The sequence below is a fragment of the Neophocaena asiaeorientalis genome, unplaced genomic scaffold (genome assembly GCF_003031525.2).
Source record: "Neophocaena asiaeorientalis asiaeorientalis breed wild unplaced genomic scaffold, Neophocaena_asiaeorientalis_V1.1 scaffold388, whole genome shotgun sequence".
In the NCBI taxonomy this organism is placed as follows: Eukaryota; Metazoa; Chordata; class Mammalia; order Artiodactyla; family Phocoenidae; genus Neophocaena; species Neophocaena asiaeorientalis.
The window spans coordinates 1,745,484-1,768,028 of NW_020172738.1; the positions used below are offsets into that span (position 1 = coordinate 1,745,484).

Sequence of the window (22,545 nt, forward strand, 5' to 3'; positions counted from 1 at the left end):
TTGTGAAGTATCCAAATATTTTTCACTGAGATCCCACTTGAGTCTTGAAAAAGACATATTCAAGTCTATCTAAAACCTCTTTCCCTAAATTATGGTCCTTTTTTGATCTGGGATACTAACCGTTCTCCACACCCAGGCTTCCTGAATTTAAACAGTTTACAATTAAAGGGTCTCTTGGTGCTCTGAAATCCTGAGATAGTTATCTTGGTTCCCTCTTCAATTATCTCAATCATTTTATACCTGTCAAAGTCAGATATACTCGCAAAAACCAGGAAAAGAAAAGTAGTTTACATGTCAGTGGACATACAATTAAACCATAAAAAGGGTTTATATAATCTCATACGTATGACATTTGTTCTATACAGGAGGAATTTGCTTTTATGGCAAGTTCTAAAATCTGTGTGTGTTTGTAAAATGGATTCTAACTGAAATACTCTAGGACAAATGCTATAATAAATTTTAGTTGTTTTAAGACTGCAAAATTTAGTAGTGAGTATATGTATAATGCATAATGTATCACATTCATATATGTATGAATACTCGTCTAAGTAAATTTATTGGAAAACTATCATACCCCAAACCTGAAATTTTTTTAAAAAGTTAATATTTCTAAAGTGTTTCAGACTGTATGAGGTATAGAATAAATGCTTTTTAAATAAAAATTTGTTAAATAAAGTACTATGCTTAATAATGAGATTTTCTTTTTAAACCCAAGTCTGTACTGTTTATTACACTCCTTGCTTGGAGTGAAGGATGGACTATATTGGAAGGGTAACAACCCATTTTTCTTTGGAATAATCTGAAGCCATTCCTTTTGCAAACTTTATTTAAGAACTATTTCTGTCAAAAGGAAAACTCAAGTCATTCCACTTAATTATTTCACCAAATTAGAGTTTGCTATAAACAAGGATCATACTGCTAGTTAATGCTAGAAGTGAGCCCAAATCCCAGGCCTCAGACTGCCATGCTAATATTCTTTTTGCCACATTATATTGCTTCCTCTATTTGGTAAATGTTTTTTTTTTAAATACAATAGCAGTTTAAAAATAAATTTTATCTGAATAGTAAGGTTAAGTTCCAGTTGCAACACTGTATACATTTTTAAAAGATCACAAAAGGAATACACAAAAGAGCAAAGGTCAAAATAATGCTAAAAATGCTAAACTGATTTAGGAAAAGAGCTGTAATTATTATACAAAACAGAAAATGTATTTAAAGGGTACCATCTACAGAATGTATTTAATATTACTGACTCCATTATCTCAAGTCAAACATTACCTTGGAGCTTAAGTTGTAAAATTTCAGATGAATACAGAAAAAGGTTAAAAATATGTATCACTTAAAAAAGAAACTGCAGATTAAAGGTTGCCATTTTGAGGAGAATATGTTTTTGTTTTGTTTTCTTTCTTTCAGAGGCTATGTGGCCCCTCCCACTCGTTCTATGCCCTGCCTGGTTATTTCTTGACGTTCTTTTTTCTACTGCATCCATCATGCATCTCTGCGCCATTTCAGTGGATCGTTACATAGCCATCAAAAAGCCAATCCAGGCCAATCAATATAACTCACGAGCTACAGCATTCATCAAGATTACAGTGGTGTGGTTAATTTCAGTAGGTATGTGGGGAATGTCAGGGTGTGGGGTGGTGTATATAGGCTTTGCTTCCATTTGGCTAGGAGATTACCAGGCCTGGTAGACACTGTTACACCAATACAAGCTCCTTACAACATTACATTCATCATATAGCCTCTAAAGCACACTATCAGCAAAAAGTGTGAAAAAGAAGAAAAGTTCAAGGCTTGATTTTGACATGCAGGAAGACTAAAGCTGAAAACAGTTTTCATATTTGTCAACCGATCATTAAGGTCTGGGTAGCATGCAGAATCTTGAAATTTTATTAAAGTAACAACAATTTAAAAAAATGAAATGCATCTTAAATCACACCTAAGAAGATAAATAGGAAAAGAGGAAAAAAAAACAAAAACAAAAAGAACCCAAACTTTTTGTACGCAGGTATCAGAGTTCATATATTCACCTTGGAAACCAATATGTACGCAGACTAAAGGCATTACTGTCTAAGTGTTTTGAACATGTTTAATTACAAGTTTTAAGAGATACACAAACGATGTTCAGAAATAATTTTTGGGAGAAACTGTATTTCTTCTAAACTGTTTTTATGCCCCTGTGCCCATGTTTAATACTCAAAGATAGCTGCTATATTAGAGTATCTTAGCATGAAGTACAGCATAAATGATAACTCAAATCTTTTAAGTAAGTTAGTATCAGAAAAACAAACAGATTCACAATGGTTACTATGATCATTAACAGTTTGCCAGCAGATTCACTTTCTCCTAGTAAGGAAAAATTCAAAGAAGAAAAAAAATCAAGAGAGACCTGAAAATGCTAAAAGGAAAGCAAGAAAAAGATGTGACCTCTCTCCCTAATCAGAAAAAAGAACGCTGGGGGAAAAATCAAGAAAGCAAGACATTGAAAATGACCTTTATATTCCCGGAATAAAGATACCAAGGCCAAATCTCTTTTGAAAAATTTGGAGGTAAAACTAAGGACTGTTACTAGTCTGGCTTGGGAGGAAATTAGGGTCAAGGAAAACTCTATTCAGAATGGAGGTATCTGTAAGTAGAGAGAAAAGGCTAGCTTTGGGGACAGAGGCTGATTGATAGAAGAGGCCCCTAAAAAAGAAGCTACGGAAAAGGCATGGATGGGTGACAACTGCCAAAATTTAGAGTGGAGAGAAGGAAAACTAAAGTAGTTCATGTCAAACAACCCATACCTTTTTGGTAAGCTCAGTGTGATAAGGGAGAAGGAAAGGGAAACAGTGTGTGTTGGGGTAGGCTGGAGGCGGGGGGGTGGGGGGGGGGGACAATAGGGCAAAGGTAGAGGGAAAATAGGAGAAATGGCTCCTTAAGAGAATTAAAACATTGAAACTGAAATATAATCAAGCCAATAAACAGCCTGTTGGTACCTCAATCAAGGCTGGATGACATGAATTTATAAATTGATCAAATTTATAGAGTACCTATGATATGTTAGGTACTAAGAATACAAAGATAAATAAGAAAAAGAATCTTTGCATTCAGGAAGATGGACTAATACTAAGTGATATGTATACAGGAAGAAAAGAATAAAAAGATGAACCCAAATTTACAGCTTAGAAGGATCTTACAAATCTACTTTTTCCTTTTACAGATGAGAAAAGAAACCTAGAGGTTTTAAACAGTTGGCTTAAAGACTTAACAGCTTTTTAGCACAAAGGCCAAGATCAATGCCATTTTCATTTCATCACACTTTGTGTTGTAGGATCAATGACAATTTAGTGACTTTGTAAAAGAAAAGGCAAATAATGAGGTTAGTTCAGTTTTTAAATTCTACAAAGTGCTAAAAAAAAAAAAAAAGAGCTCACTTTCTTCTTCTGAATTTACAGTTATCCTAGGTAACATCTGACAACAGTAAGGCAAAAGGAGAATAAGAGGGTAAGGTATAAAAAATACTAGTGAAAACTTAAATGTCATTGACCAACAAGCTGGTTGGGAAGGTAACCTGAGCCTTGATGGGAGTTAGTGGAATGTGAAAAAAGAGAAGGAAGGATGCACTAGATCTCAAGATAACTGTAAAGAGAAGTAATGAAGAGTAGCAGGACAAGAAAGGGAAATATCAGAGTTCATGATTTTCGATATGGGCCAGTTTTTTCTTTTTTAAATTTATTTATTTTTGGCTGTGTTGGGTCTTTGTTGCTGCGCACGGGCTTTCTCTAGTTGAGGTGAGCGGAGGCTGCTCTTCGTTGTGGTGTGCAGACTTCTCATGCAGTGGCTTTTCTTGTTGTGGAGCATCTAGGCACACAAGCTTCAGTAGTTGTGGCATGCGGGCTCAGTAGTTATGGCTCATGGGCTCTAGAGCACAGGCTCAGTAGTTGTGGTGCACGGGCCTAGCTGCTTCACGGCATGTGGGACCTTCCTGGACCAGGGCTCGAACCCGTGTCCCCCGCACTGGCAGGCAGATTCTTAACCACTGCGGCACTAGGGAAGTCCCTATGGGGTAGTTTTAAGTGGACTTATGGATGGATGGCTTCAGGAGTGCATTGGAGTTGAAGAGTTCAAGAAATATAAAATTAGGTGTCAGAAGAGTAATAAATGGGATGAAGTCATGGAAGATGATAGCAAGGTTAACAGTGGTTAGAAAACTATAGCAAGGGGCCGAAACCATTAAGGAAGACAGACATATATCCTGGAGGTTGGTAGATGATCTGGATGGAGAATAGAGTGGTATAAGTAGCTTAAATAGACTTTAAAAGGGAAGTGCTTTGGGGTGGGGAAAGAACAGTGTAATGATTACCTGGAAGTAACAGGGTAGAGGTGGGGCCAGCCAAGTTTTTCTATAAAGGGCAAGACAGTAAATATTTTGGTCTTACAGATGCTATATGGTTCTGTCAGAACTACTCAACTCTGCAGCAGAACAAAAGCAGCCACATATAATACATTAACAAATGGGCATGGCTCTGTTCCAATAAAGTTTTATTTAAAAAACAGAAGGCAGGCCAGATTTGGCCCTTGGGCTATAGTTTGCTGACCCCTAGTGTAGAAAAGAAAGTATACAGAATCCTCTTTCTGGTGTTATACCTGAGGAAAAGCAGAAAAAGCAGTGGCCTCCATTAGAAAGGGTTTGAGGAATATATTCTTGTCAAGGTCTCTTTGCTACCATAAAAAGGCTATGCAGGTGATAGGAGTACCTTTAGATTCATAAAAGTGAATTCTTTCATGATACTTCCTAGAGTTGTCTAAAGATCAATTAATTCAGACTTATTTTAAAGTATTTGCTGTTTCAAAGGGAAAGGATTAGGGTTAACCCTTGTGCTATCTTGCTAATAAGCTACTTCACTAATAAACAAGGTCATATTTAAATACCTACTTCATGGTATTTAAAGTATAATAAAATTAGCATGAGGTACATTTCTTTCATTTTTATTAGAGGAACTTTAATCTTGAAAATAAATTTCATGGCTTCCTTGGTGGCGGAGTGGTTAAGAATCCGCCTGTCAATACAGGGGACTCGGGTTCGAGCCCTGGTCGGGGAAGATCCCACATGACGCAGAGCAACTAAGCCCGTGTGCCACAACTACTGAGCCTGCACTCTAGAACCAGCAAGCCACAACTACTGAGCCTGCACTCTAGAACCCGCAAGCCACAACTACTGGGCCCAAGTGTTACAACTACTGAAGCTCGCATGCTTAGAGCCCATGCTCTGCAACAAGAGAAGCCACTGCAATGAGAAGCCCGTGCACCACAATGAAGAGTAGCCCCTGCTCACTGCAACTAGAGAAAGCCCGCATGCAGCAACAAAGACCCAACACAGCCAAAAATAAATAAATAAATATTTTTTAAAAAGCAAGTAAATTTCATGATCCACTCGCTCTCAAATTATTAAGTAGCATTTGAAAAAAAAAAACAATAAACCCTGAGTTTTCCCTAAGAAGTCAGAAAGAAAAGGTTAAAAGACATTCACAAATATCAAAAGATAAAACTGTCTGTTAAACGAAACTGTGTAACCTCAAAGATTATAAAATAGGTATCTACTCAGAATTAAGATATTGCATGAATGTATTCTTAAGTCTCTTTAGCTCAGCTACACTGGATATTAAGATAAAAGCAGCTTCTCTTCTGAATTCTTTTCCTTAACTTGGAATAGATCAACAAACAAAAATAGATAATGAGAAATGGAGAATAAATGAAGACATTCTCTACTATTTCATGCATACACTATGGTTTTAGGGAAGCTTTAATTACAAAACTGAAACCACTAACCAATCTCTTTAAAAACAGCAGGTTTGCTTACTTAGGTTCTATTTGTCAAATCTTCCATTGATTTATTGCTTGACAGATTCTGCATTGTGGGTACCAGGAATTACAATACACTAATAGGGTAAAGTCAGTAAGATAAACTTTAAAAGGACCTAATCTAAGAGTCAAAGGTCATAAAATAACTCAATTTATCTTGTTTCTTCTTCCTTAGGCATTGCCATTCCAATCCCTATTAAAGGTATAGACACTGATGTGGGTAACCCAAACAACATCACTTGTGGGCTGACAAAGGATCGTTTTGGCAATTTCATGCTCTTTGGCTCACTGGCTTCCTTCTTTACACCTCTGGCGATCATGATTGTCACCTACTTTCTCACTATCCATGCTTTACAGAAGAAAGCTTACTTGGTCAAAAACAAGCCACCTCAACGCCTAATGTGGTTGACTGTGTCCACAGTTTTCCAAAGGGATGAAACACCTTGCTCAACACCAGAAAAAGTGGCAATGCTGGACGGTTCTCACAAGCACAAAACCCTGCCTAATGCAAGTGATAACATACTTATGCGAAGAACGTCCACAGTAGGAAAAAAGTCAGTGCATACCATTTCCAATGAACAGAGAGCCTCAAAGGTTCTAGGGATTGTGTTTTTCCTCTTTTTGCTTATGTGGTGCCCCTTTTTTATTACAAATATAACTTTAGTTTTATGTGATTCCTGCAACCAGACTACTCTCAAAATGCTCCTGGAGATATTTGTGTGGATAGGCTATGTTTCCTCAGGGGTGAATCCTCTGGTCTACACCCTCTTCAACAAGACATTTCGGGATGCATTTGGCCGGTACATCACCTGCAATTACTGGGCCATAAAATCAATAAAAACTCTCAGAAAATGCTCCGGTAATGTGTACTTCCAGAATCCAATGGCAGAGAACTCTAAATATTTTATGAAACATAGAATGCGAAATGGCATTAATCCTGCCATGTACCAGAGTCCAATGAGGCTCCGAAGTTCAACCATTCAGTTTTCATCAATCATTTTACTAGATACACTTCTCACCGAAAATGAAGGTGACAAAACTGAAGAGCAAATCAGTTATGTATAGAGTAATGGCACAGTTTTTATGTAACTAATATAATGATGAGAAAGATAAAGAAGATATAAATATACCAAGAATTACATAAAGAAGAACTTTATATCATGTATCAAAAATCATCTCTTTAAATTAAGAATTATGTATTAAGATTACCCAATTTTATTAGGGCAAAATTATTCTAACAAAAAAAATCATTTTTGTATAGTTGCAAATTAAAACAATCCAGCACACTAGTTAAATGCTAAGATAGTCAAATGAAATAAAATTAAATAAATCAATAAACTTCTGGCTTACAAAAAAACAATGTCACCATAAGAATTTATTTAGTTCCTAACTGTATGCAAAGCTATGCTAAGAATGAAATAAACAAAACAAGTATTAACCTTGTCTTCAAGGCGTTAAAGACATAAGGCATAACACAAAACAACAGTGATAGGAACAGAGGACTAAAAATAAGTGCATAAAATAATGATCACATCTGAAGGTAAGCTGAGATTGCCATTCACAGTCTGGCTTAGTTAAATGTAGTCACAATTTTGCACTGATCAGGAAACTGTCTTGATGGAAGGGGTAGGGAGAGTAGCTGGATATCACACAAAGTGACACGGTCTTAGAACTAGAGCTGTTTGTTAGATGGCTCACACCAGGCATCTACTCAGCAGAGGTGGGTCTACCGGAGGAGGAGGAGAAAGCAAATGAAACCAGTCTTGGGTACCTAAACCTCATTATGTTTCTCAAAGAGCCTGTGCATTATGTTTCTCAAAGAGCATGCAATAAGGCATGGGACCTTATTAATCCAGGAACCTAAATTTTAATGATCTTATAAATGAGATCATGGCTGCCTAAGCTTCCCCAAAGACTTGGTTGAACTTCTGGTACAAAAATTTTTATTCATCCTTTTGTTACTTTACTTTGCGCTACTAGACCTGGAATAAATCCAATCTATGCCGTTTACTAACTGATTGAATTTACAAAAAATACTTAATTTCTCAGTCTCCTCATCTACGTTTCATAGGGTTCTTATGAGAATGAGTTCATGTGGGTACTCTGTAAATGGAAGCCAATTCTATTTACTTTTGATATTTTAATTTTTTTTTTTTTTTTTTGCTGTACGTGGGCCTCTCACCGTTGTGGCCTTCCCCGCCGCGGAGCACAGGCTCTGGACGCGCAGGCCCAGTGGCCATGGCCCATGGGCGCAGCCGCTCCACGGCATGTGGGATCCCCCCGGACCGGGGCACGAACCCGTGTCCCCTGCATCGGCAGGCAGACCCCCAACCACTGTGCCACCAGGGAAGCCCCGGTATTTTAATTTTTTAATTATTTTGTTTATTTTTGGCGGTGTTGGGTCTTCATTGCTGTGCGCGGGTTCTCTCTAGTTGCGGCAAGTGGGGGCTATATTTATTTTTGATTTTTTTTTTTTTTTTTTTTTTTTTTTTGCTGTACGTGGGCCTCTCACCGTTGTGGCCTCCCCCGCCGCAGAGCACAGGCTCTGGACGCGCAGGCCCAGTGGCCATGGCCCATGGGCGCAGCCGCTCCACGGCATGTGGGATCCCCCCGGACCGGGGCACGAACCCGTGTCCCCTGCATCGGCAGGCAGACCCCCAACCACTGTGCCACCAGGGAAGCCCCGGTATTTTAATTTTTTAATTATTTTGTTTATTTTTGGCGGTGTTGGGTCTTCATTGCTGTGCGCGGGTTCTCTCTAGTTGCGGCAAGTGGGGGCTACTCCTCATCGCGGTCCGCAGGCTTCTCACTGCAGTGGCTTCTCTTGTTGCGGAGCACGGGCTCTAGGCATGCGGGCTTCAGTAGTTGTGGCATATGGGCTCAGTAGTTGTGTCTTGTAGGCTCCAGAGCACAGGCTCAGTAGTTGTGCTGCATGGGCTTAGTTGCTCCGTGGCATGTGGGATCTTTCTGGACCAGGGCTTGAACCCGTGTCCCCTGCATTGGCAGGCGGATTCTTAACCACTGTGCCACCCGGGAAGCCCTTGATATTTTATTTTTATGCTACTCACATAAATGGTGAATAAATTTAGGCTGAGGGAATCTGCAGTGAAGACAGCCCATATCTTAGCCTTTCCTTTTCAGGCTGACCCATTCTTATGCCTCAACCAATTGCTCCATCCTTGCTCCCTTCCAGGCAACACAGTTTAAGAAAATTATCACAAGAAATATGCTGGCTATGGAGAAGCTCACTCAGCATAAGAAAACCAGGTACATAAAATTCAAATTGCAGAATCCTTTCCTAGAACATGGTTCTATTACAGATCTTATGGGCTCTACGTCATCTGCCAGAAAGAGTATACCTTACAAATTTAACTCCTAAATCACTAAAACTTTAGGCATTTTTGCGACAACTCTTTTTTCAGCAGTGTTAAAGGTGGGTTACCTCCGAATGAAAGGATGCTTAACATCACTAATCATTAGAGAAATACAAATCAAAACTACAATGGGGTTATCACCTCACACTGGTCAGAATGGCCATTATCAAAAAAAACTACAAACAATAAATGCTGGAGAGGGTGTGGAGAAAAGGGAACCCTCGTGCACCGCTGGTGAGAATGTAAGTTGATACAGCCACTATGGAGAACAGTATGAAGGTTCCTTAAAAAACTAAAAGTAGAATTACCATACTGCCCAGCAATCCGACTACTGGGCATATACCCTGAGAAAACTGTAATTCAAAAGGAGTCATGTACCACAATGTTCATTGCAGCTCTATTTATAATAGCCAAGACATGGAAGCAACCTAAGTGTCCATCGACAGATGAATGGATAAAGAAGATGTGGTACATATATACAATGGAATATTACTCAGCCATAAAAAGAAACAAAACTGAGTTATTTGTAGTGAGGTGAATGGACCTAGAGACTGTCATACAGAGTGAAGTAAGTCAGAAAGAGAAAAACAAATACCATATGCTAATACATATATATGGAATCTAAAAAAAAAATGGCTCTGAAGAACCTAGGGGCAGGACAGGAATAAAGACGCAGACATAGAGAATGGACTTGAGGACACAGGAAGGGGGAAGGGTAAGCTGGGATGAAGTGAGAGAGTGGCATGGACATATATACACTACCAAATGTAAAATAGATAGCTAGTGGGAAGCAGCCACACAGCACAGGGAGATCAGCTCGGTGCTTTGTGTCCACCTAGAGGGGTGGGATAGGGAGGGTGGGAGGGAGACACAAGAGGGAGGAGATATGGGGATATAGGTATATGTATAGCTGATTGACTTTGTTATACAGCAGAGACTAACACAGCACTGTAAAGCAATTATACTCCAATAAAGATGTTAAAAAAAAAAAAGGGATGGGTTATCTCGAATAAGAGGCAAAATAATTTACATTCCTTGAAAAAAAAAAAAAAGTCATTCTTATCTATTTTGGTTCCAGTCTCTAATATGAAGTGTTTGGCGTATGTTAAGACTTACATTCTTGCCAAGTCAGAGATTAAGTTTTCAGATATCACTCCAACAGTATTCCAAACTGTGTCTTAGGTATCTGATGGCATATAAAATTGTTTCAGAAAATTTAAATACTAGAGATGGCAATCTCACTGGCAAAGCTCTATCCCTAGACAATCTAGATTAGAAGGAATATCTTCCCACATGCTCTATACTGACTTCAAATTTGTGTATGTGCTTAAACATATGCACACCCACAGAATTAACTATAAGACCTTTAAGCTGTTCAGCTTCAATTCCTGAAAAAAAATTCCTTGCTTAGTTAGCTGAGAGCTAGTTGAGATCATTCTAGTATTTCCAGAAGGTTCTAGAAAAAGAAATACAACTCCAATATAAACTATTCCTGAAAAAGTACCACACAGCACAAAATTTTTAGCATTTTGATACATAACTGATATTTCTATTCTAAAACATTTTAAGGAAATCTATATTTAAAAGCAAATCTCGAAGTTAACCACCACTATGGCAACAAAGGGACTCTCTTTAATAGTCCTACCTTCAAAGAAAAGGAATAGATTGTACCTATTTAGAAGAATAATTTTGAAAAAAATTTTTTTCACTCTACTCCGTATTTATTTACTTATTTCTTGCGGTACGCGGGCCTCTCACTGTTGTGGTCTCTCCCACTGCAGAGCACAGGCTCCGGAAGCGCAGGCTCAGTGGCCATGGCTCATGGGCCCAGCCGCTCCGTGGCCTGTGGGATCTTCCCGGACCGGGGCACGAACCCGTGTCCCCTGCATCGGCAGGCGGACTCTCAACCACTGCGCCACCAGAGAAGCCCCATTATTATTGTTAATTGAATGCGAGGGGAAAACAAAGATGCAGATAGAAGGAAGAATTAAAAAAACAAAACTAAAGGAAGTTACAGCATCCAAACACTGAGGCAGAAACAGAAAACAGCACACAGAGAATACGTATCAAATTGATACAGAATTGTGAATGGAGATATTGTAAAGATAATTTACGGATTTGGTGGTAACTATTCGATTGCTAGGGTTCCTTCAAATGCTAAGGATCTATGATGATGCAACATACTTCTATTCAAGAAACCATTTTTTGTGGTCTAAAAAGTATCTGCACCAAGAATCTCCCACTGATCTTGAGAGATCCATCCATATCTGCAAGTAAATTAATGTATAAATTGAGAAATATTTAGTGTTATATTGTAAGCTTAAGTCATAGCAAAGATGATCACGGATATCAAAGATTATCTAATTTTTTTTTTTTTTTTTGCGGTATGTGGGCCTCTCACTGTTGTAGCCTCTCCCGTTGTGGAGCACAAGCTCCGGACGCGCAGGCTCAGTGGCCACGGCTCACGGGCCCAGCCGCTCCGCGGCATGTGGGATCTTCCCGGACTGGGGCACAAACCCGTGTCCCCTGCATCGGCAGGCGGACTCTCAACCACTGCGTCACCAGGGAAGCCCTATCTAATTTTAAGAAAGGCCTATATCAGGTCATCACCTTGTTCACCATTATAGCAACTTAATTTTAACAAGTATATAAAAACTAATACTTCTATTAGCCTCTTTCTTCATTTTCCTTTCCAATGTGAAGATGAAATAATTCAGATTCTGTTCAATTCCAACTGAGTTTTCAGTCAATGCCAAGCACAGTACTGTACAGAGTTGTGACAATAAATCTGCTGACTAGACTATTAACAATGGACCCACGAATCACCTATCTACTGGATTAAAAATACACTAGGTTCATTTCAACTTGGCAAGAATGTTTTTCAATTTAATTTTCTATTTTTATCATACAGATTATGAACATATAACCCACAAATACCAGTAGAAAGAAACAGTGAAAACACTACAACTCCCTGGACTATCCTAAGAATAAAGGAGATAATATACATGAAATTCTTTTTTTTTTTTGCAGTACGCGGGCCTCTCACTGTTGTGGCCTCTCCCGTTGCAGAGCACAGGCTCCAGACGCGCAGGCTCAGCGGCCACGGCATGTGGGATCTTCCCGGACTGGGGCATGAACCCATGTCCCCTGCATCAGCAGGCGGACTCTCAACCACTGCGCCACCAGGGAAGCCCTACACATGAAAATTTTTAGTTTCCTACAAAGACAATTTCACCTTAGTTGCTGAAGTACAAATATGTGTTTACTGATATGTTTTCAGTATTTGTGTCCAATAAGTACACTTTAAAAGAAGTTTTAAAAATTAAGAAGAAATAAATCCTTAAAACACAATTCAAGGGGCCCAAATGTCTGTGGTTATTTTAAAAGTGACATTTAAAAGGGAAGAAATGATAAAATGGAGCACACTAAGAAAGCAACCGATGACACATCAGAAAACATTTACTAATTCTTAGGATACAGTACAGAAACTTTCCAAATATTAAACTTAATAAGGAAATTTGAGAATAAAAACGTTCTATCACAGCCACTCAGAAAGAAGGTGCTCTGAAGGAAAGGCATGGTAGAGAAAGCATTGGTCTATCCTGAGACTTGTTTTGAATTTCTGTTCTACCATTCAGCTCTATGACAACAGGAAGTTTTGTTAACAATTTTGGAATTCAATTTTCTTCTCTTCAAAAAAAATGGGGGGCTTCCCTGGTGGCGCAGTGGTTGAGAGTCCGCCTGCCGATGCAGGGGACACGGGTTCGTGCCCCGGTCCGGGAAGATCCCACATGTTGCGGAGCGGCTGGACCCGTGAGCCGTGGCCGCTGAGCCTGCGCGTCCAGAGTCTGTGCTCCGCAATGGGAGAGGCCACAACAGTGAGAGGCCCGCATACCGCAAAAAAAAAAAAAAAATCACTCCAGGGAATTGACAACAATCTAAAATTAGAGAACTTGGTTTTAACTGCAACTCCTTAGACAAGCTGATAACATTTAATTTTCTTCATCCATGAAGTTTTAGACAAAGTAACCTGTAAAGTCTTTTCCAGTTTCTACCTCTTATAAGAATCATATTATGAAGAAAAAAGAAAACAACAGCAACAGAACTCTGAATGGTCCCTTAGAAATAATGAGCACAAAAACAACTCATTAGCTGGATCTGAGTATCCTAGGTAGTAGAGATCTTAGCAAAGCCTAAAAGCAGCTCATGGAAGACATCTGCTGCTGAAACTGGGAACTGAGCACATGTGTAAGCTACAGTAAACACAAGGGCAGAAATGAATTTTGATAATTAGAGAGCAAAGCACTGTCAGGTTAAAAATGGAAGAAAAACAGTTTTCACGAAAGCTCAACTTCCTGTGTGGCAGAATACACACACTAGGTGACTGATTTATATGATATAAAATATAAAGTGACTAACAGGAACAGTTAGTAGCCGACAATGAAGAGATAAAACAAAGGAAGAGACCATGATGAGCAGGATTCTTTATACAGGCCAATAGTTACTAAGGGCACACCTAGAAGAATATATTTTCCATATACAAATTACCTAGGTTTCCAATAAGAATTTAAAAAAAAACCTCCCCGAATAGCAATAATAAAACCATTTGTTTTTGGTTTTCAATTGTGTCTAAACTCTAGAACAAAATTAAGGAAAGGTTAGCATCACAGGTTGGCTAGAACGATATGCCAAAGATGACAGGAAGGAAACAGAACTATTCAACTTCTATTCTGCTTCCATCTTTTGTTTCAGGAGAATGCTTTTTAGACCAGAAAGATAGAAAGTAATGTTGTTAAGACTGATCAAAATGCAAAACAGGTGAAGAGACTGGGTGCCTTAAATGAGTTCAAGTCTCTAAGCTAAATGAATCACTTCCCTGAAACAGAACTTGTGAATATAATTGTAGAACCACTGTTGACAAATCTGAGCAAAAACAGAAAATGGCAAAGATACAAAAGGACTGTACGTGGCTAAATATTCCAGTGTTCAGAAAGAGACAGGACTCAAGAAATTTAAACTATGGAGCCTGCTGTAGATCTTTTGAAAAAATGTGGATGGCTTAACACAAATAGGTTTTATCAGATCTCAGAAAAGGAATCAATGAACACGTGATACTTCTATGAATTTACTAAAAACAATAATAACCAATTAACCACATAATCTGTTTTAGAGGTACCAGACTAGTAGATCTGTATAAATACTATGACTTTAGGATTTAGTGAAAGTTCTCTAGTCTCTCTGTGAACAAGTTAGACAAATGAGGTTAGAGGTAATACAGTAAAGATTAGTATTTTTTTGAACAACCTCATTCAACAAAACTGACTGGTGTAAGGAGAAACCTATTAACATGCTATATGGATGTGTGCTTTGCTGTTTTATTCAACATTTTTATCCACAATAGGAAAAAAATATTTAGTGCCTGCAGTAAATGGTTAATTTCCTATCTTGCATCTTAGAGAAGGTCCTCTAACCAGTTCACAGTGGATGTTGAGTAAATATTCGTTGGAGAAAAAATATATACAATCTATACCAAAGATGAAAAGTACATGAAACTCATCTTACATGCACCTTCAGAACTTATTTTACTGTGTAATTTCACAAGTAAACTCTAATAAGCAGTGCCCAAAAACGAGCTGAAAGGAATACTTTTTATTTTCCTATGTTGCATTTTAAGATAAAGTACCTTAGCGAAAAGAAACAGTGTACATGAAATTGGAGAGAAGAACTACTGTAAGAAGTACTACTTCATCTACCACAACTATCGCAACTGCCACTACTCATACACACTTGAATAGCACTTACTAGTGCCAGATACAGTTCGAAGGGCTTTAGACATATTAATTCACTTAACTGTCAAAAAACAGTCTTAGGTACTATTACTATACCCTTAGGAATTCGAAGTTCAAAGACGCTAAGTAACAAGCCCAAAGTCACTCAGCTAGTAAGTGACAGGGCCAAGATTCAATCCTGGCAGATTGGTTTCAGAGTGTGTCCTCTAAATCACAACCATACTATAATGCCAAGGGCATCTCCAAATCTGCACATTTTCCACTCCTTTGCATTTAAACAAAACCTAATACCTTTCACTCTCATTAAAGAGCTTCAAGAACTCTACAAGTCTGTGTGAGAGATAGCATCCCTTTTGAATTACCAATATACATGGGAAGAGGACTACTGCTTCTCAAAGAGCATCTCAGACTCTCAAAACATACTGGCTTCTTTTTCAGAGGAACAGTACTACCGTTAATGTTATATGGTCCTCACTCTGAACCTAGACATACTTCCTCAGATATTTAGTTTCTGTTTAATTACTAACTACAAATAGAAATGGAATATAAATAGAATCAGAAGTTAGAAATTATTACCTGAAGAGAATGAACCCAAGTGATTCTACTGCTGCCCTCCTGACATCGTCATTAACATCACTTACCTAGGAAAAAATTTAAAGGATAATTACATTATACTACATGCATCCTATTACTACATTCATTACATTACTAGAATAAACTGATATGAGAGGCCCACATCATTTAAATGTAAACTAGATCTCATTAGCATATTACCGAAACCACCTCCCTAATCCACGGTTTCACTTTCAGCAGTTTCAGTTACCCACAGTCAACTGTGGTCTGAATATTAAATGGAAAATTCCAGAAATAAACAATTCATAAGTTTTAAATTGCATGTCATTCTGAGTATTCTAATGAAATCTCACACCATCCCACTCTGTCCCGCCTGGGATGTAAATCATCCCTTTGTTCGGTGTATCTCAATTGTATATGCTATCCACACACTAGTCACACAGTAGCTCTCTCAGTTATCAGATCGATGAGGTATTGCAGTGCTTATATTCAAATAATCTTTATTTTACCTAATAATGGCCCCAAAGCACAGGAGTAGTGATGCTGCAATCCAGGTATTCTCTTACTGTGCCTAATTCATAAGTTAAACTTTATTACAGGTATGTATGTATGTATGTATATGAAAAAACATAGTATATGTACTAGCCGTGGTTTCAGGCATCCCCTGGGCGTCTTGGAACATATACCCCGTGGGTAAGGGGGGGGACTACTGTATTCCTCTATTAGAATGTCTTACCCCAATTAAGAAAAATTCATCTGAGAATTTCTTCATTTCAAGGCTTAGAAGCCTTTATAGTTTGGTGAAGTTTAAGATGCAGGGCTACTTCTAAACTACTTCAGCTCTACCATAGCTTTTGTGGGCCACGTTGAAAATCTAACCATTCCTTCAATGTTGTTTTCAAAACTGTATGTCCTAAACTCAAGCAAAATACAACCATCTATAACAAACCACATGCTGCACTGATAAATAATAAATTATTAATAAATACTGTGTCATGTGAATATCTCTAGGAAGAAAGAAATAATAACAGCTCTAAACCCTTTCTGCATGGGAAGATGACCTTGGGTCTACCATCTCCCAGCACCAAGATGGTAGAAACCTACTGGGTTAAGACATATGGAACGTCCACTGTGTTATCAGGCAACATTATGTATCACTGAAAAACTGTACCTGGATTGGGTGACTCTGAGTGGAAAAAGCCTGTTGGAAAACATGGGCATTGGCTTTCCTGTGCAACGTGTCTCTTGTCATAGAGCATGTCCCTTAGGGGTACCTGGAAGCTAACTTCACAGGCTGGAAAAAGAAGTCGTTCCTATTGTTCATTAGATTTCCCTACCCTCAGGTGGCTGCACACATTCACATGGTCTTTTTTTTTTTAAAACACAATAAAAGAGTTTAATAAGGTGTCCAGTTTACAAAATAAATCTAAAAAAATCAATAGCTTTTGTTTTACACCAATAATAACCTGGCAGAAAATGTAATGGGAGGAAAATTCCATACACAATCATAACAATAAATATGAAATACCCAGGAACAATTCTCCTGAGGTGTGTTGAAGTCCCAGACGAATGCTTTACAATTTATTTGCAGACGGGAAGACATACCATGTTCCTCAAAGGAAGCAGCTGATATGCAGTTTGAGTTTTCTGTGTTGTAACTCTCATTACACTCGTATTAATTTGTTCTGGCATCTGTATTCCCTAAGCTCAATGTATTCCATTAAGCTCAATGATGCCAAAGACTCAGTGTCATTCCCTGCTGTGTTCTAGTGTATGTCCAAGTTCCTGGATCCATTCACATGGTCCTGTCCCTTATAAATGAGGGTGCCCCTTGGAATAGAGTTTCAGAAGTTGCTCCTAAATGACTTTAAGGACTTTCATTCAAATAGACACACTGTCATCCTTTCCTGTATCCTTCTGAAAAGCTAAGTGAACCTGGCGCTAGGTTATGGCTGACTGTGCTCCATGAATGAGAATCTGAACCTGGGGCCGCTGGTGATAGTTATGTGGTGTGGGTGTGCAGTCATCAGCACATTTAGTGTCCGTCTGCAAACTTTCTCTCCCATGTCTATCCAAGAAAGGTCAGAGTACTTACAGCAACGTGTAGCAGGCGGCGAATAGCTTTGTTGTTACCTGAACCACAATAAGCCATGGCCACGGTATACATTCCAGATCGTCGAAGAATTGGATCCTAAGAAATAATTCAATGTCAATCATCAACTTATTTCAGATAGTAACTTCTACAGGCTTAGTTTCATCCATCAGGGGAGCTGGTTTTAGGTAAGAAATGAACTCAAGGAGCACCATTTTGTGGTTGGCAGTTCTCTACACAAATGGAGAATTAAAAGACTCTAATATGGTAGTAGTTAACTGCTTCTAATTCCCAATATTCTGTGCAACATGCCCATGCTGCCTCACACTTTATAAAAGTATAAACTCAAGCCCAATACCAACACTCACTGCCCTATGATTCTCAACTTCCATTTGTCAGACAACAAAGAAGCTTGCTTCTAATTCTACATTCTAACTTGCTTTTACCTTACCACTTAATTCTTGGCAACTGAGCACTGAGTGGAAGAGATATGTAGTCTGATAGGTGAGCAAAATAATTAGTTTTATCAATAAACTATAGCAGTGGATGTTTTTATCAGATTACAGAGGACAGTACTGTTTACCACTGACTACCTACCATATACAATACCATTGTAAAAACAAAACAAAAGGCAAAGGAAAAAAATCTCACCCAAATAAATAAGTATAGATTGGCACTGTTTTCTGATGAAAAAACAATGAAGTAAACTTTATGTCCTATTAAATGATTATGAAATCATCCCCAAAACATTATTTCTAAAAGAAATCAACTTATATATTTCTAAAGAACTTTTCTAAATCTGCTTATTTGAAAATCACTGAAGTCTTGATTAAATTTAAAATTCTCAAATTAGCCCTGCTCACCTCTTTTAATCAGTGTTTTTCTTTCCTAAATTCTATAAGGCTTTATATATCTTTTGAGAAGTTTTATCAACAAATGTGCCTAAGAGTTCTGATAGGAACAAAGACAATTTCCAGTAAAGGTTAAGTGTTTCTGTAAATGCGGGATATAATAACTGGAGGGTGAGGAAATGCAGGGAAAAAAGGATGAATAATATGTGACCTTATCACGGCAGAGAGATTCAATGAGAGCATCAGCCTCTTCCATCCTCCCGTACATCACTAATGCTATGCCAACTGCAAGACCACGTAGAATCTTCTCATGTTGAGTTTCCTGTGCATAGCCAACCATGTCCTCAATAGCCTGGGCATTTTTAGAGCCCAACATAACCAAACCTAGGGCCAGGCCAGCTGCTTCCCCTAGTGAGTGAAAAGCAAAACATTAAAGAGTAAGAGTTATGTATGTAAAGTAAATAAAACATATCCTATTAGAACTGCTAACTATTAGCATCAACTATCAAAACAACCATTAGCTTCTGAGAGCATTGTTTCAAGTCATCAGACATAAAGAATAGTTTATGTGGAAGTATATCCATATATTCACAGCTATTTTCCTTTTACATCTTGATAGGATACACTACCAAATCCTACAGAGATTTCAAAGGAGACATTATGGCAATATTTTTTCTACATTATCACCTAGCAGTAGAGACAGCCTCAGGATACAAGCAGATCACTCTAATAAACTTCTATTTGCAAAAGTCAGTTATACAGACATACACACAAGACATACCATTTTAAAAAGCCTATATATCACAAAACATATTTTTATAAAATGAGTTTGATAAATGGGGCAAATAGAGAAATCTATTCCTATACTTCCTAAAAAGAATTCTCTACAAATAGAGAAATCCATTAGATTTTTAAGAGACCACAAAATATAGGTAGAAAACAAATATTACAGTTACATTAATTAATCCTAGAGTTTGTTATCTTTGGAAAGAATCACTTACCTGTCACAGCATCATCCTGATAAAGGTTTGTTTTTAGCAAATCATACACATCCTGGCGTGCAGTCCCCATGGCAGCCAAACCAAGGCCCAGACTGCCACCATGTCGAACAATCTAGAGAAAAAGGACGGGCTCCATTTATTTGGTACACTACACTTAAAATCCAACTTTCATTCTAATTTCAAAGTACGTTGTGATATCAGGCATGGAAAGCAGCTGGCCTAGGAAGTATGATCAAAGGATACAGAGGGCCAGTGGTAACCTCACCAATTTCAGTTTCAAAAGAATGCTGCTTGCTGATGCAAAATAATAGTGAGTTGAAAAGGAAATGAAAAAAATGAAAGTGGAGACAGTACAGCTCTCTTTTAATAAATTCACATGAGAAGGGGAGGAGAAAGATGACAACAACTAAAAGGGAGAAGCAAGTGGTGAGGAAAGATTTTTTTAGGATAGATGAGACCTGAAGATGCTTGTGGACTGAGGGAGGCAGCATAGAAGGAAACTGAAGATAAAGGAGAAAAAAGTTTCTTCATAACTTCATGGTTATGAAGAAAGTGGGAGAAAATGGTGTCAAGACCAAAAGCTAGTCTTTATTTGAAGAACACTTTTGTGGTGATCTGTTAGTTTTGAATGTACAGTATCCTTTTATTGGTGACAGCACCCCACTCCTGCTTGGGGAATATTCCTCCCCACTGGTTCGAGTCTTGGTGGAACCATCACTTAAAATAAGCTCCCATCTTCCCCTAGCGGAAGTGTGGGCCTGTGACCCAAGACAGGCCAATCAGATGCTCCTCTGGAATTTTAATCTTTCTTAGGTGGAATGACCCAAGGACCAAAAACATTTCAAGTTCATTCATCCTGACAGTAGTGCCCTGAAGAGATGATCCTATTAGTTCTTGCTATCTAGATTCCTAGAACTGCCCTGTGCTTAACCTTTGTGAGAACTGGTTCATCAGCTTTTCCTTTAATTAAATAAGCTACTTCCAATAAACTCCTTGTTTAAGCAGAGGGTTTTATTGCCGGTAACCAAAAAGTTTTATCTGACAAGAAAATTTTTACCTGAGACCAACAGAGGAAATGAGGTAGAGATATGTATAAACTATATGATTTGTGGATAGGGGGTTTATTAGCTGAGAAAGACCTTCCTACTGGCCTCAGTCTTTTCACTGAAGTAGGACAGAATTTTCTGGCTCACTCAGCTACTCTCCCGATAACCTTCTGAAAGAGACTAACATAAAAGTTAAAAGTCTAAAATCCTATGTGTCAAGGTTCCTTAAAAAGAGAACAGGGCTGCTTAGTAAGTTTTTCCAAAAGAGTTACATTTAAAAAACCATCGAAGTTCAAACAAGCAAGAATTCTGATTCCCAAAAGAGTACATGCAATTTCTTTGGGCTTTAGTTTCCTGAAAAATAATAGAATTAGGCTAAATGATCACTAAAGTCACTTATATAACATAACAAGACTCTGAAGTGTGGGAATACAACACATATTTTATCAATATAAATATCTGGTACTTTATTTTGCTCCTCACACACAAGGTTTAAAGGACTGAGAAGCACAATTTTAGCTTATAGAGAAGGAGAGGAAACTACCTTCAAAAGAAAAGATTCTAGGGACTTCCCTGGTGGTACAGTGGTTAAGACTCCATGCTCCCAACGCAGGGGGCCTGGGTTCGATACCTGGTCAGGGAACTAGATCCCACATGCATGCCGCAACTAAGGAGCTGGCCAGCCATAACTAAGGAGTCCACGAGCCACAACTAAGGAGCCCACGAGCCACAACTAAGGAGCCCGCCTGCCACAACTAAGACCCATGCAACCAAATAAATAAAGAAAGAAAAGATTCAATGAGAACAGTACTGGTTTGGGAATCCTACAAAATTTCTATTCACTGAAATAATTTGGCAAATTTAATGTTTCCCTGGACTCTTAAGTAATGGGAATTTATTTTTCCATTCTAATACTTACATCATTGCTGGCATTCTTAAGCTGGTTAAGCAGATAGTCAATTATATCACCACCATGATTGGCATGAATGAGACCTAGTGCATAGAGACCTCCACCTTCCTGATAGGCTGATCCTGGAGAGGTGTCCTTGGGAAGATATGTTGCCATTAACTGTAATGCCTCCTTCTCATGACCCTGTAAATTTGAGCCACCACAAAGGTGTCAGTAAAAGAAAGTTAGAGAAAAGAAAATGTAACATTTTCTATGATTATTGCTTTTTCTCCAGAGTGAATGGGGAAGTGGGACTCTCTCCTAAGCAACTTTATCACTCACACAAGAAGACAGCCTTTAAATGACCCAGTCACATCCTGGTTAGAAACAAATGCTGCAATTCCCACCCCCTCCTTGTTTTATAACAGTTCCCCAAATTCATCTTAGACAATGCAAATAACTTATTTCAATTCATTTTGAGAAATGTCTTAGCTAGTCTTCACAGGAAAAAGGCTTCCACTTTTCATAAAAAAACCAAACACACATTTCTTCTTTACTTTATCCTTCCCTGTATGAGGACTGACCCAATTTAACAAAATGTACCTGTCAATGAATTATAGTAAACTTTAGTTTTTTTCTTAACTCCAGGAAAATTGCTTCTGTTCTGATGCCTGCTCACAGTGATCAGTATATATTACCTTATGAATTACACCCAAACTGGCCGTGGCTGTAAATTTTGCCCAGTTAGTGGCTCTGGCTAACCATTCCAAGTTATCTCTGTAAGAAAAGGAAATTCAGCAACACTACTGAAATGAACTCCATAAAGCTTTTTATAACGCTAACGTCAAAGCATTAAAATGTTCACCTTGAACTGTTACAAATCATTTTACTTTATGGATCTCAAGTTACTGATGATTCCATTTTACCTCCTAAGTTGTTCTTAATATTTTGAGGACTTTAAAAATGCATGACATGTAATTCCACTATGAACAAAAGCATAACTGTATCAAATTTCTAAGCTTAATGTATTTCATTCAAAAACCTATATTCAAGGCAACTAATAAAGAAAATTAATATTACCTC

At 38.2% G+C, this 22,545-nt stretch overlaps 2 protein-coding genes across 3 annotated transcripts in view; one reads left to right on the forward strand and one right to left on the reverse strand.

Annotated features, from left to right (window-relative positions):
* Nucleotides 1-7,934, forward strand: part of HTR2B (5-hydroxytryptamine receptor 2B) — a 17,230-nt gene extending 9,296 nt beyond the window's left edge. Inside the window, exons 3-4 of the mRNA XM_024740535.1 lie at nt 1,414-1,614; nt 6,023-7,934. Of these exons, the coding sequence (XP_024596303.1) occupies nt 1,414-1,614; nt 6,023-6,912 (1,091 nt within the window). The 3' untranslated portion in view covers nt 6,913-7,934. The remainder of the gene's footprint in view (nt 1-1,413; nt 1,615-6,022) is intronic.
* Nucleotides 1-22,545, reverse strand: part of PSMD1 (proteasome 26S subunit, non-ATPase 1) — a 102,759-nt gene that overhangs the window by 60,740 nt on the left and 19,474 nt on the right. For both annotated transcript variants that reach the window (XM_024740534.1, XM_024740533.1), the window contains 6 exons: nt 22,161-22,239; nt 21,493-21,666; nt 19,528-19,639; nt 18,738-18,934; nt 17,679-17,774; nt 15,587-15,651 (listed from right to left, as the gene is read on the reverse strand). In XM_024740534.1, coding sequence (XP_024596302.1) covers nt 15,587-15,651; nt 17,679-17,774; nt 18,738-18,934; nt 19,528-19,639; nt 21,493-21,666; nt 22,161-22,239 — 723 coding nt within the window. The remainder of the gene's footprint in view (nt 1-15,586; nt 15,652-17,678; nt 17,775-18,737; nt 18,935-19,527; nt 19,640-21,492; nt 21,667-22,160; nt 22,240-22,545) is intronic.